Here is a 13,996-nt window from a genome sequence, read left to right on the forward strand (position 1 = left end):
ACAGTCCTGAGGAAGGGTCACCGGACCCGAAACGTTAACTCTGTTTTTTCCTTCACAGATGCTGCCAGACCTGCTGAGCTTTTCCAGCAACTTCCGTTCTTGTTCAGTCATCTTAACATTGGCCAGGTCTAAAATCCTAAACTATATATTTTTTTCTGATTCTCTTTGTGTTGCTCTAAATGCTGGGGGAGGGTATAAACCTTTCTGAGTTAAGTTTCTATGGTTGAAACTGTCCCATTTCTGAAATATGACTGTCCTGGATGCTGTGACATTCAGCAGGAGGGTGAAACGAACCCCACTTCCTTCTCTCTGGGTGCTCTCCAGTTTATGACATGACTCCTCCTCCCTTGTGACACATAAGACTGCTTGACCCAGCTTCTTTTTTTATCGTACTTGTCCTCACAGAGAAGGAAGTAAGTTAACAGTTGGTTCCGATGAGCTATTGGTTCCTGTCAGACCCTCTCTTTGTCGCTTATGATGCTTAATGATTCGGTTGTTCCTTAGCCTAACTCCAGTTGTTCATATGTTATGCCAAGGTCTGACTGTCAAGATTTCCGAAATGGCTCCTTTCCTTCGTATTGGCTTCTCCAACTTTGACATCGGTCCGTGCCCGCAAGCCGAGGATGTTCAGAACCCTTACTGCGCTGTCATTGTGAAAGAGCCAGTGGACACAGGTAAAGCCGTGACTTATCAAATCATCCACTGACATTGTGCTTTCACCTTTCTGAATGTTACGTTAAACTTAAGTTTTGTGTGTTTATGCGATAACCCAATTAATTACTACAGGCGAATAGTGCAGTTAGCAATGTGTTACACTCTCACTTGTCTGGCATCCTGGATTATTTGCAGAAGCTGCTGTATATGACAGGGTTTCACACAGCATTGTTTATCTAAGGCAGTTGTTGGCGTAACAATGCCAATTTCAGGATGCTCTCTGCTCAAAGAATTGCAGACCTGAGCTGTTCTCCCAGCTCCATATAGTGTTCCTGCTCAGAGGAAGTGGGAGTCGACACATATGTGTGTCCCTAATGTCCACAGATAAGAGAAATTGGCTTTGAATGTGCCACACACCACCTTTTTAAACCTGCTTCCTCAATAGCAGTGGTTATACTGCAGCCTGTGTAAAACTGAAAGCCTCTGAATTCAGCTCTTGTAGGTGATCTCACATTGCTGTTAGTTTGAAATGAATTTGCAACCCGAATGATATTTGCAACTGTATCAATTCAGAAAATAAATTGCTTTGCACGTTTATAAATGACTACAGCAGAGCTACATGTCGAAAAAGGTGTAATATTCTGACAAAGGCCTTGATCTTGCTTTCAATGAATTAATGCCTTCATTAAAACAACACACAAAAGGATTTTGCACTGATGTACTTCTTACTAGTGCCATACAGAACAATTTGCATCTGGTAATGTTGACAGCTAATGAGTTCTGACATTTCTTCACTCTCAGTAGGAATATTGCTGACTGCCTCACTCAGTTTTATGTGAAGGAAAAAACAGAGTTCATGTTTCGGGTCCGATGACCCTTCCTCAGAATTCAGTTCTGAAAAAGGGTCACCGGACCCGAAACATGAACTCTGTTTTTTCCTTCACAGATGCTGCCAGACCTGCTGAGCTTTTCCGGCAACTTCTGTTTTGTTTCCTGATTTACAACATCTGCAGCTCTTTCATTTTTCACACAGTTTTATGTTGTTTTTTTCAATTGAAAAACAAGCGACCGAAAACTTTGTTAAATTTTGAGTATGAAGGACAGAATATCAGATGGGATTCAGATAACATCATATATTGTGGAAACGCTTGGATTGGATTATTTTTGTGTAATGGGACCTCCAGCAGCAAGGGGTGGCTGTGAAGGAGGGCAGCTAGAGCAGACTTGTGATGGAAAGACAGTTGTGTTTGGTACAGAGAGGGATGGTAGGGGAGGCAGACAAAGGCATTCCTCAGCCCAGTGTAACCACAGTGGTCATTCCATGCATGTAGTATAAATAGCTCAGTGTTCCCCCTTCATTTCCCTTCTTGTTTGCAATGCTTTGATGCCAGTGGATTAAAGTATCCCTGCTTCATGATCTTTGGGCTGTAAATGTGTTCAAATCTTATGGAACATTTGTCTGAGCTCTCTCCCAGTTTAGCACATTGTGCAGAAGTGTCCCCACAATCACAAACTGCTGCATAAATGAAGGGTTAACTGCCTGAAATATCGAGGCTATACATTTGTAACCTATCTTCACTGCTGGGAATAAAATAAGACAAAGAACTGCAAATGCTGAAGATCTGAAACAAAAGGAGAAATTAACTGTAGAAATTCAGCAGGTCTGGCAGCATCTGTGGGAAGAAAGCAGAGTTAATGTTTTGAGTCTGATGAAGATTCACTGGACTCAAAACGTTAACTCTGTTTTCTTCCCACTTGCTAAGACCTGCTGAGTTTCTACAGCAATTTCAGGTTTTGGTTCTCTGGCAGGAGTCCTGAATTATCTTCAGAGATTCAAAAACCTGCACAAAGTTTTCGGTTTCACATTTACAAATGTTTCATTCTGTAACATATTAACCGAAGATGGCTGAATAATTTCTCCCAAGGAAGTTTTATTGAATGTTTAAATTTGTGGTCCGTATAAACCCTGAGATCACAATGTGCACGGCTGCAAATTCAGCTTTAGCGAGGGCCTGAATATTCTGCTTAATAAATAATGGCAAATAGATTTATAGCAGATTAATCAAACTAATATTTACGTCAGTCTTCACTGTACAGGACACAAGTAATATCTCAGAAACAGCTGTATGTCAGGAAATGGAAGAAAGGGTATTGTTGTAACTATGGACTGACAAATCCCTGGGTCCTGTTGGACTTCATTCTATGTCTTAAAAGAAATGACTTGTGAGAGAGTTGTTGCATTGGTTTCAATTTTCCTAGATTCCCTAGATTTGGGGAATATTCCTTTAGATTGAAAAGTAGTGAATATGAATATACAGTATGGTGAATACAACTCCTTTATTCAAAAAGGGATTCAGAATGCAGAAAACGGTGAGCTTGACATCTGACATAAGGAAGATATTAGAAGCTGTTATGACAAATGCTCAGCAGAGTTCTCAGAAAATTAGAAATGTTTAAGATAATCAGGCTGACTGAATATAATTTTAGAGTCAACATTTTGTGAAAGGCAAATCATATTTAACCAATTTACTGGAGTTCCTTAAGGAAGTACCATGTTCTCGATAAAGAGGAACCAGTAGAAGTATTGTTCTTAGACTTTGAGAAGGCATTTGAGAAAGTATTATTTCAAAGATGACTGTAGAAAATAAAAGCTTACTGTATGGAAGTATTAGCATGGATAGTAGGTTAACTAGCTAAAGGAAGCAAAAATTAAACATAGATAACACAGTGTGGAGCTGGAGGAACACAGCAGGCCAGACAGCATCAGGGGAGCAGGAAAGCTGATGTTTCGGGTCTGTGTTATCTCTCACTCCAGCATCAGCAGGTCTTACTATCTCAAAGATTAAACATAAATGGGTTGTTTTTGAGTTTGGAAATAGTATGCCACAGGGATGAGTGCTAAATTTGCTGATGACATACAGGTAGGTCAGAAAGTATACCATGAAGAGGACATAAGGAGGTTACAAAGGGACATAGATAACTGAAGTGAATGGGCAAATATCCAGCAAACGAGATGGGGAAATGTGAAGTTTTGGGAAAAAGAATAAAAATGGAGATATTATCTAAATGGTTCTAAGCTTCAAAGCTCTGAATTACAGAAGGATCTGGGTGTCCTAGTGAATGAACTGCAATTGTTAGTATGCAGGTACAGCAAGTAATTAGGAAAGCTAGTAAAATGTCAGATACATTAGGGGCATTTAAGCGACTCTTGGATAGGCAGATGGATGATAGTAAATTGTAGGGTAAGCAGGGTAGTTTGATCTTAGAGTAGGATAACAGGTTGGCACAGCATCATGGGCTGAAGGGCCTGTACTGCGCTGTACTGTTCTATGTTCTATTTTCTATTTAATGTTATTGTTTACTACGAGAGGAATTGAACATTAAAGCAGGGAGGTTATCCTTCAGTTATACTGGGCACTGGTAAGAATATATGTGGAGTATTATGTGCAGTATTCAGCTCCTTATTTCAAGAATGATGTAGTGTTTGGAAGCAGTTCAGTGACGTTTTAGGAAACTAATGGCTGGAATTAGTGAATTGTCTTATGAGCAATGGGTTAGGTTAGGCTTCTAGCTGCTGAGATGAGTAAGAGGTGACTTGATTGAAACATGTAAGATCTTGAGAGGTCTTGTGAATATGCAGAGGATATTTCCTCTTGTGGGGGAATCTACAACTAGGCTCACTGTTCGAAAAATAAACACTGGCTGCCCAGAGATAAGAAGGAACATTTTCTCACAAAGGGTCTTGAGTCTTTGGAGCTCTTTTCTTCAAAAGATGGTGGAAGCAGAGTGTTTGAATATTTTTAAAGCAGAGGTAGATAGATTCTTGATTAAAACAAAAAGAACGAAAGGTTATGAGAGGCAGGCCGGAATGTGGAATAATCAGGAGGTAATGCAGACTTGAAGGGCCAAATGGCCTACCCTTGATCTTAATTCATATGCTTCTATGATTTTTGTTTAAAATACATGGTGCAAGTGATTTTTAGTCAGAGCTTTAAATGGCCTGTTTCTTTAACAATGATTGTTTTGTGAAAAGCCCACCCAATGGAAGTAAATGTCCTGACAAACCTTTAAATTACAAGTTAATATTATTACTTACAAAGGGATCTTTTTAATTGTGAAAATGTTATTTTGAGTATTGTACCAGATAGTCTCCTCTCCAAAGAAGGTCTAAATAGCTTTCTTGATTGGTGACACTATCACAACCTCTAAATTTAATCTAAATTTACCACTCCCTCAGCAGCATTCTGAGACTGCCAAATGTCAGATCTACAAAGTTCTGAGCAACTGGACAAGATTAATTCCACAACAACACATCCTTTCTCTACAGGCTTGACCGCTGAGACCCACAAGAAGCATCGCAGCTGAGGAACCCAATCATTAAACTCCTTTCTGAGCCATGCCTTGGGGTTAAGATTGACTACAAGTGTTGCCTAGTCACCCATACCCATAGAAAGAATATTCCTGCGGGGATACGATCCTTATTCCTACAAAGGATGTGGGTCTCGCTAGCAAGACCAGCATTTGTTACCCATCCCAAATTTCAACTGAGCTGAGTACTTGCTTGGCAATTTCAGGGGACAGTGGGAACTCTGTAGATAGGGGTGGCACAACCCCTTTCTGAACAGTAAATTGGATGTTATTTTTGCAACAAACAACAATGGTCGGTTTCACTGAGATTAGTTTAGTATTCTGTATTTTTATTATTAAATAATACATTTATAAATTATATGATATAAATAATAAATAATTGAATTGTGAATCCATTAGATGCATTGGTGGGATGTGACCACATGTGCCCAGGATATTAGCTTGGGCCACAGGTTCCTATACCCGCATCTCCTCTTACTTTGGCCAAACACTCAAAAGAAAATAGTTATGTGTGTTCATTAATACAAGTTTCAATTCTACATATACCTGGAGTGAGATAGGACTTTTCTTTGAAGTTGAGTCACAAACAGATGGCCAGGTTTTAGAACGAGGTCACTGCTGACTTGTAACTATGATCTGCCCCCAAACCATTTTAAGACACAACCTTACTTACATGCAGCTGGTGAATTGCAAACGTCCAGGTGCTACTTGCAGTCTGAGGTTTGGTGGGAAATTATCCAGCATACGCTGAGCTATCCTGGTGGAACTGCAACCCTGGTGGATCATCAAACAGATTGGCAGTTCATTCATTCGCTCTCTTCACACCTGATGTACAGTGGCTGCAGAGTATACCATCAACACCAAGGCTCCTCCAACAATTCCTTCCAAACCTGTGACCTCTGCCACCCAGAAAGACAAGGGCAGCAGGTCCAAGGGAAAGCCACCATCTCTGCAAGATCATCTCCACTTCACACCCCATCCTGACCTCAAACTATACCGCCGTTCCTTCATCATTGCTGTGCCAAAATCCTGGAATTCCCTTTATATTAGCACTAGGTGGACCTACGCCTTCGTGTGTGAAGAAATTCAAAATAGCAGCTCACCAAACTCTTCTCCAGAGCAACTAGAGGTGGATAACAAATGCTGGCCAAGCCAATGGCTCTCACATCCCTGAACAAGTTACAAAAAAATGGTGGGAACACTCTCACTCCTCCTGATCCCACACAAATAATGGGGAGGCAACAGTCTAGTGGTTTTATCGCTGGACTGTTAATCCAGAGACCCAGATAATGTTCTGGGGACCTGGGTTCGAATCCCACCATGGCAGACGGTGGTATTTGAATTCTGTAAAAATCTGGAATTAAGAGTCTATTGATGACCTAAAATCCATTGTCAATTGTTGGGAATACCCATCTGGTTCACTGATGTCCTTTAGGGAAGGAAACTGCCATTCCTTACCTGGTCTGACCCACATGTGACTCCGGACCCTCAGCAATGTGGTTGACTCTTAACTGCCCTCTGGGCAATTAAGGATGAGCAATAAATGCTGCCTGACCAGTGACACCCCTTATCCCATGAATGAATTTTAAAAAAAACTTCAAAGAAACTTCTGGCACTCCATCCAAGGGCATTTATTTAGACTATTCAGTAGGTGGTACAAATGAGTGGAATACACAATGCACACTGATTGTCCATCCCTAATTGCCCTTGAGAAGTTGGGGGTGAGTTGCTTTCTTGAGCTTTTTCAGTCCACGTGTTGTGGGTATACCCACAATGTCCTTAGGGAGGGAATCCCAGGATTTTTACCCAGTGACACTGAAGGAATGATGATATACTTCCAAGTCAGGAGGGGAACTTGCAGGGGCTGGTGTTCCCATCTGTGTGCTGTCCTTGTCCTTTGAGATGGGAGTAGTCATGGGTTTGGAAGGTACTGTCTGAGAACCCTTGGTGAATTTCTTGTTTAGTTAAGGCTGGGTGTGGGCTGAGAGAAAAATAAACAATCTGTAGAAAGATCTGAAAGCCAGAGCTAGAAGTATGGAGCAGACTTGTACTCAGTAAAAACACTTATATGTGAAGTTCCTGAGTGTGTAGAAATTATGGTTCAAATCTGCACATCCAGATATAAGATATAAAATCAAATATATAGAGCCACCTCAGACGCCAGAAAGGTAGCTGAAACAGTGTTGTACAAGATCTAACATTGTTTTCAAACCATCACTGCAGATCTGTGGCAGTGGAGGCCTCATAGCTTTCCAACTCTCTCCAAATTCTTTCACCTTCAATTATTTGTTTATTGGTCATTTGCTTCTGGAGGCTTACAAAGTGACATAAACCTAATTCTAAAATGTCCCACAGGTCCTGATGAAATACTATAATATCAGCAATAATCGCTTACAGAATTTCTTGGTTCAGGTGTTCAAACAACATATTGCACTGAGCAAAGAAACAAAAGGAAATAAGAGCTCTGATGAAGAGTCATCCAGACTCAAAACATTAGCTTGCTCCCTCTCCATGGAAGCTGTTTGACCTGCTGTGATCTCCAGCATTTGTTGTTTTCAAAGCGAAATAAGATGTTGTTGATGATTATCTCAAAAATCTTGCCCAAAAGCCAACAGATATATTTATGAAAAGATGCTGATACATTGCATTAATAGTAACTGAGATGTATCTTTGGAAAATAATATAAGAAAAAGGCACTTACAGTGGATAGTAGAAAGCAGTTGGGCCCTTTTGGGCCCTGTTATGCCTAGAGACTTGACTTCATCTATTCTACAACATTTCTGTACCTCTACTTTTAGAACCAGTTTTGAATAAAACCCTGTATTTTCAGGAGAAATGAAGACGACTGAAGATTTAAGGTTTGAGGACCTGTAAAGTGAGAAATTTTGGATTATCCCATTTGAACACGTTTGGTAAATTTTGAAGCTTGTCCTCCAGAGAGAGAAATGTGAGATGAATGCAGGAGCACGTTCAATCAAAATACCAATGAAAGTGACAGGTGGTGCCTACGTTGTGGTTAAAATAAGCTGCTTGGTTGAAAAGCAACTGCTGTGTGAGCAACAAGTAAGGTCCCCTGAAGATACATGCCTATTATGTAGGCATTTCCCAGTCCAGCATTCCACCCTCTATCCTCTCAGCATCTACATGGCTTTGGCAGAAGGCAGCAGCCCTATATTTAGCTGTGAATTGCTGCCCTGCACAGCCCATTTCCTCCAACTACCACATAAGCAAAGGGAGCTTCTTCCACAATCTCCCGACAATTGTTAAGGTTATTTGATATTGTACAGGCATTGACTTCAATTCATTCCACTCTCCACTTCTTTTATGTGCCTTTAAACGATGGACATCGATTATTTCCTGGTCTTTTTTTTATTTTGCTCATTACCACGCCCAATATGTGACAATATCTCGCACTTAGATAACATGTTCAATGCTGTAAAAGTGTGCCACGGAAGTACAAACAGATGCAGTTTGACACAGAATCACAAAAGGCACCATTAGGACCACTTACTCAATGAGACATATTTTAAGAAGGAGGCCAGTCTGCCCATCATGTCTGCCCTGGAACTGACCCCCCCCTCCAATTGATTCTGTCTCCACCACACTCTCAGGCAGTGTATTGCTTTGCTGTATTGTAATGAAATGTCCCTTCTAACACTATCAGTTATTTTCCATTCACCTTAAATTGGTGTCTGGCAACAATTTCTCCTGAGCCACTCTGTCTAAACCCCCCTCATGATTTTGAACACTGAATGATGCTTGTTTCAACCTTCTCTAAGGAGAGCAGTCCCAGCTTCACCAATATATCCAGGCGACTAAAGTCTTTGTTGCTGGAAGCACTCTCATACTCTCTCTTTTCTGCACCATCTCTAGAGCCTTCACAGTGCAGTGGCTAGAGTCAGGCACAATGCTCCATTTGAAGCTGGACCAGCTTTTTCTAAATACATTTTCAAATAACTGCAATAAATTACTTGCCAGGTTTTTTCCCCTTTCCTTCCCCAAATCGATGGCCTGTGCAGGGTACAGCTCTGAGGGCACTGCCTGTGTTTTAATCTGTCATCCAAGCAACCATTCTTCAAGTGAGAAATAGTGAATGTCAATAGGAATATCAACTATAGGGGGCATCACAATACTGCTCCTTATTGCCTTCCGTATTACATGCATATGCTCACGCACCCACAGTAGCACATGCGTGCGCACACACGCCCACACACACGCCCACAGACACGCCCACACACACACAAAAAAAAATCATATGCATGCACTTCTTTGCCCAAAGTCAGATTTCATCCTTTGCTTTCATAAAATGTCGCACTACTATAAATCGGCAAGTATCACCTCGGACAATTTTTTGAGTAGAGTTTGAACAGAAACACAAAAGCTGCTTTATTTGGTGTTAAATATGGCATTTCTACCTATTCAAAGAATCTCTACAGAGTGGAAGCATGCCATTCAGCCCATTGATTCCACACTGACCCTCCAAAAAGCATCCCAATCCAGACACATGCTCCCCAACCCTGTAACCCTGCCTTTCCCATGGCTAATCCACTTAGCCTGCATTTCCTGGACACTATGGGCAATTTAGCATGACCAATACACCTAACCTGCACATCTTTGGCTGTGGGAGGAAACCCACACAGACACAGGGAGAATGTGTAAACTCCACACAGACAGCCACCTGAGGGTGAACTTGAACCTGGGTCCCTCGTGCTGTGAGGGAGCAGTGCTAATCACTGAGCCACAGTGCCACCCGCCCTAAAATGAACATGTTTTAAAAGTGTCACCACAAATTGCAGGCCTTTCTGAAGTGACTTTTACATGTACAATCCAAGTAGTGACGATCACTCCATAGGCACTGAGGACACCAGAGGGATTACATAGCTGTCAGCTGCCAGAAAAGCTCTTCATTTAACTCCGGGAAGGTATCTACCAGGAATCTTCCTCGGTCAAAATAAACTGAAGCACTGGGTTGAAATCTATCGTCTTTAACATTTCACAGCCATTGATTGCTGATTAATTCTCAGTAAACTCTGTCACAAGGCCAGAATGTTTTATCCAAACCTTGTGAATATTAACACATGATTTTTTTTTAATTTACTCATGGGCCATCGTTTATTGCCCATCCATAGTTGCCCTTGAGAAGTTGGTGGTGAGCTTCCTTCTTGAACCGCTGCAATCCACATTCTGTGAGTTGACCCACAATGCCATTAGGGGGGGAATTCCAGAATTTTGAGCCAGTGACAGTGAAGGAACGGCGATATATTTCCAAGTCAGGATGGTGAATGACTTGGAGGGGAACTTACACTTATAGCTGACATTAACTCAGCCAGCACAAAAACAACGCAAACAGAGAAATGGAAAATAATAAAGCTTTGAAATTATTCTTTTGGAGAAGTGAGAGATCTTTGAGTTCAAATAGTAGTCATACTGTCTGTGATATTATGATAGATGACCACTCTGGCACTTTTGTGAAATTAACTAACTCTGCCTTTACTGGTAAAGAGTGCTTTAGGAAGTTCACTGTCCCCAGTTGTCCTTCATCTGTACTTTCTCTTGAGTCTCTAGTGATTAGTGGTAGACAATCCACCATTATATCTGCAGAACAGACACTGATCTGAGATAACAGGAAAGATTATTGCACAGGAGGGAAGTGGTGTTATACTAGTGTCAATAGACTAGGAATTGAGAATAACAGTACTACAACATTTGGTCAAGCATAATGACTAGGCCATTAGGGTGCTGAAACAATATGTCTGCTCACTCTAAAACCTGGAGAAGGACTCTTATTTCCTCCCACACTGTGTGTGGCATCAGTAGAGTGGATGGAGCCAATGTAACATTAATATTGATTTCCTTGAGGATTATTAAGGCACACCATGCATGAGAGAATTGGACTGTGCTAATAGACAGAACAATGGTTCCTATGAGTGCAAATTGCTAGGATATTTCAAAGGGATGGTAAAGTCCCCATAACCCTCATGGACCATAGGGCTCCTTTCTTATTAGAGAGATAGAGATGGCTGCTGGTGGTTTAACACCTCAGGCAAGGGGAAAGGTTGCAAAGGGAAGTTCTTCATAGTAATTTCAGAGGAATAGCATGCACGCTGTTGGTATTACTTTATATCAGAAACCAGCCATCCAGGCAACTGAGTTAAACTGAAGGACATTTTAATAATACTCTGAATGTTACTGATTGCAGTGTTAAAAATAATGTCGGGATATCAGCATATGTTCACTTATCACACTGTATTAACCTCTCTTTTCTTTAGCTGAGAAGGTAATTGGTTAGTCTAATAGAATATAAATGGGGAAGTTCAGATGAATGGGTTAAGTAATCAACCATTGTTATCTCACTTCATAATAACTTCTGCTAATGCATTATTTATTATTCAGTCATGGGATGTGGGTATCACTGGCTAGACCAGCATTTGTTACCTATCCCTAGTTGTCCTTAAGGTGGTGAGTTAAACCACTGCAGTTGTTGGAATGCAGGTAGACCCATAATCTGTTAGACAGGGAATTCCAGAAGTCTGACCCAGCGACACTGAAGGAATGGCAATCTATTTCCAACTCAGAATGGTGAGTGGCTGAAGGGAAGCTTACAGGGGTTGGTGTTCCCATGTATTGGCTGCCCCTCTCCTTTTGTTTTCCTAGATGGTGGTGGTCATGGGTTTGGACGGGGCTTAGTAAATGTCCGCAGTGCATCCTGTTGATGGCACACACTGCTGCTACCGAACATCGGTGGTGGAGGAAGTGGACAGTGTGGATAAGGTGCCAGTCAAGTGGACTGGATGACATGGCTAGATTTTCACTTTTTAGAGATAATCATTTCCTGGCATATGTGTGCGCTACGAAGGTTGCTATTAATATCAAGTATGTTGTTGGATTGGTCTGTCAGGGCATTGAAAGACAAATGCTCCTTGTCACTTTGAGAAATTAGGGATTTAATTTTTCCACCAATACTCTGCAGTTTTCTAGACCTGAACCAGGTTAATGTTGGGAAGTTCCTGGCCGCTGCATTTTATTACACAGTGGGAATGGGCTCAAATGCCACTGGGCTGCCATAGCTTGACCCCGACTAGTCAACTGAAGAACAGAATGTAGGAGCAAGTTGCTGCAATGTGTACTGAAAATAAAAAATCCTGGCAATCACAGCAGGTCAGGCAGCATCCATGGAGAGAGAGCAAGGTAATGTTTCGAATCTCGATGACTCTTCATCACTTTGCAACATTCTGGACGTAATATTGAGTTCAACACCTTCAAATTGTGAACCAACTCCCACTCCTTCCTTTCTTTTAGCCTTACTTGTTACATTCTCTGTCCTCTCCCATCCTCCCACCCCAGTGGGACTGTCTGTTCTTTCAAGTTGGACATACCATTGTTCTGCCATTCTCACATTCCAATTACTTAATCTGAACTATCTCCCCCAGCACCCTACACCCCACTAACCCCTCCACTATAGCATAAATACTTGCCCCTCCACGCTTCACTTCAGCTCTGAGGAAGAGTCATCTAGACTTTGAAATGTCAGCTTGCTTTCTCTCCATGGATGCTGTCCGACCTGCTGTGATCTCCAGCATTTGTTGTTTTCAATTAAAGAACATCATTGGTGTGGAAATTTCAACTGGGGAATAACCCAGTTGGAGAAGGGGAGTATCCTGTAATTTGAATGAAAATGTAATGAGAACGGGTTCATACCAACCAAACAAAGGGTACACATAAGAGCAAGTTATCACAAGTTTCTAACTGTAATGTTATCTGTTTGGGAGGGATTCAGCAAGGGGCTACACATCTTCCAATAAAAATCAGAGTATTATTATTGATTAACAGAGATCTTTCAAGAGGAGGGTGTAAAAGTAACCAAAAAAATGGAGGTACCCAGAGAAATGATTCTTTGGCTATAATCTCTTTACGTGGCTCAGTGTTATATTTTACAATGCTGCTGTGAAGCATTCTGTGATATTTTATTACATTAAAAGGCTCCAGTTCAATGTGTAGTCTCTTGCTTGAGAACTGCTTGCTGTTGATTGCTGACTGTGTGCTTGCTGCCTCACTCCCTCTAACATGTACAAATAACTTCAACAGAGAAAGGGCAGATCTTCATGCAGAAAAAGCCCACAATGTACCCTCCTTGGAACAGCACCTTTGATGCACACATCAACAAAGGCCGAGTCATGCACATCCTCATCAAGGGCAAAAGTGTGGAGCTGATCTCCGAAACCACAGTGGAGCTGAATTCCCTGGCAGAGAAATGTAAACGCAATCAAGGAAAAGCAGACATCTGGGTAAAGCTTTCATACTTGATGTGTTAATGCATAGTCTAGTGGCAGTGGATCTGACATTCCGATGAGACTTTAAACCAAGTTCCAAGCTGTTGGTACAATTGGATGTTAAAGTCAGTAAGGAGAAAGCAATGGGGATATAGAGATCAAATGCATGCATTGGTCAAATCAAACTGAATATTATTTATTCAATTATTGAACGTGTATGGCACTGGTAGGACCAGCATTTATTGCCTCTCCCTAATTGTCCTTCAGAAGGTGATCTGGCTTCTTGAACTACTGCAGTTCTTGGGGTATAGGGACAGCACAATGCCTTTAATGAGGGACTTCCAGGATTTTGACCCAGTGACAGTAAAGGAACGGCAATATATTTCCAAGTCAGGATGGTGAGTGGCTTGGAGGGGAACATGCAGCTGATGGTATTCCCATGTATCTGCTGCCCTTGTCCTTTGAGATGGTAAATTTTAAGCATCAGTGGTGGAGGGGGTGAATGTTGAAGGTGGTGACGGGGCATTTCATCCTGGATAGTGTCAAGCTTTTTGAGTGTTGTTGGAGCTTCACCCATCCAGGCAGACTGAGAATATTGAGATAGTAGGAACTGCAGATGCTGGAAAATCTGAGATAACAAGGTGTAGAGCTGGATGAACACAGCAGGCCAAGCAGCATCATAGGAGCAGGAAGGCTGACGTTTC

General features: G+C 41.5%; 1 protein-coding gene across 1 annotated transcript in view; it reads left to right on the forward strand.

Annotated features, from left to right (window-relative positions):
* The first annotated feature begins 541 nt into the window (after positions 1 to 541).
* The window catches only part of LOC109923121 (protein kinase C theta type-like), a 19,681-nt gene continuing 6,226 nt past the window's right edge, over positions 542 to 13,996 (forward strand). Inside the window, exons 1-2 of the mRNA XM_048610004.1 lie at positions 542 to 674; positions 13,108 to 13,307. Coding sequence (XP_048465961.1) covers positions 560 to 674; positions 13,108 to 13,307 — 315 coding nt within the window. The 5' untranslated portion in view covers positions 542 to 559. The remainder of the gene's footprint in view (positions 675 to 13,107; positions 13,308 to 13,996) is intronic.

Source organism: Rhincodon typus, chromosome 22 (assembly GCF_021869965.1).
Source record: "Rhincodon typus isolate 14 chromosome 22, sRhiTyp1.1, whole genome shotgun sequence".
In the NCBI taxonomy this organism is placed as follows: domain Eukaryota; kingdom Metazoa; phylum Chordata; class Chondrichthyes; order Orectolobiformes; family Rhincodontidae; genus Rhincodon; species Rhincodon typus.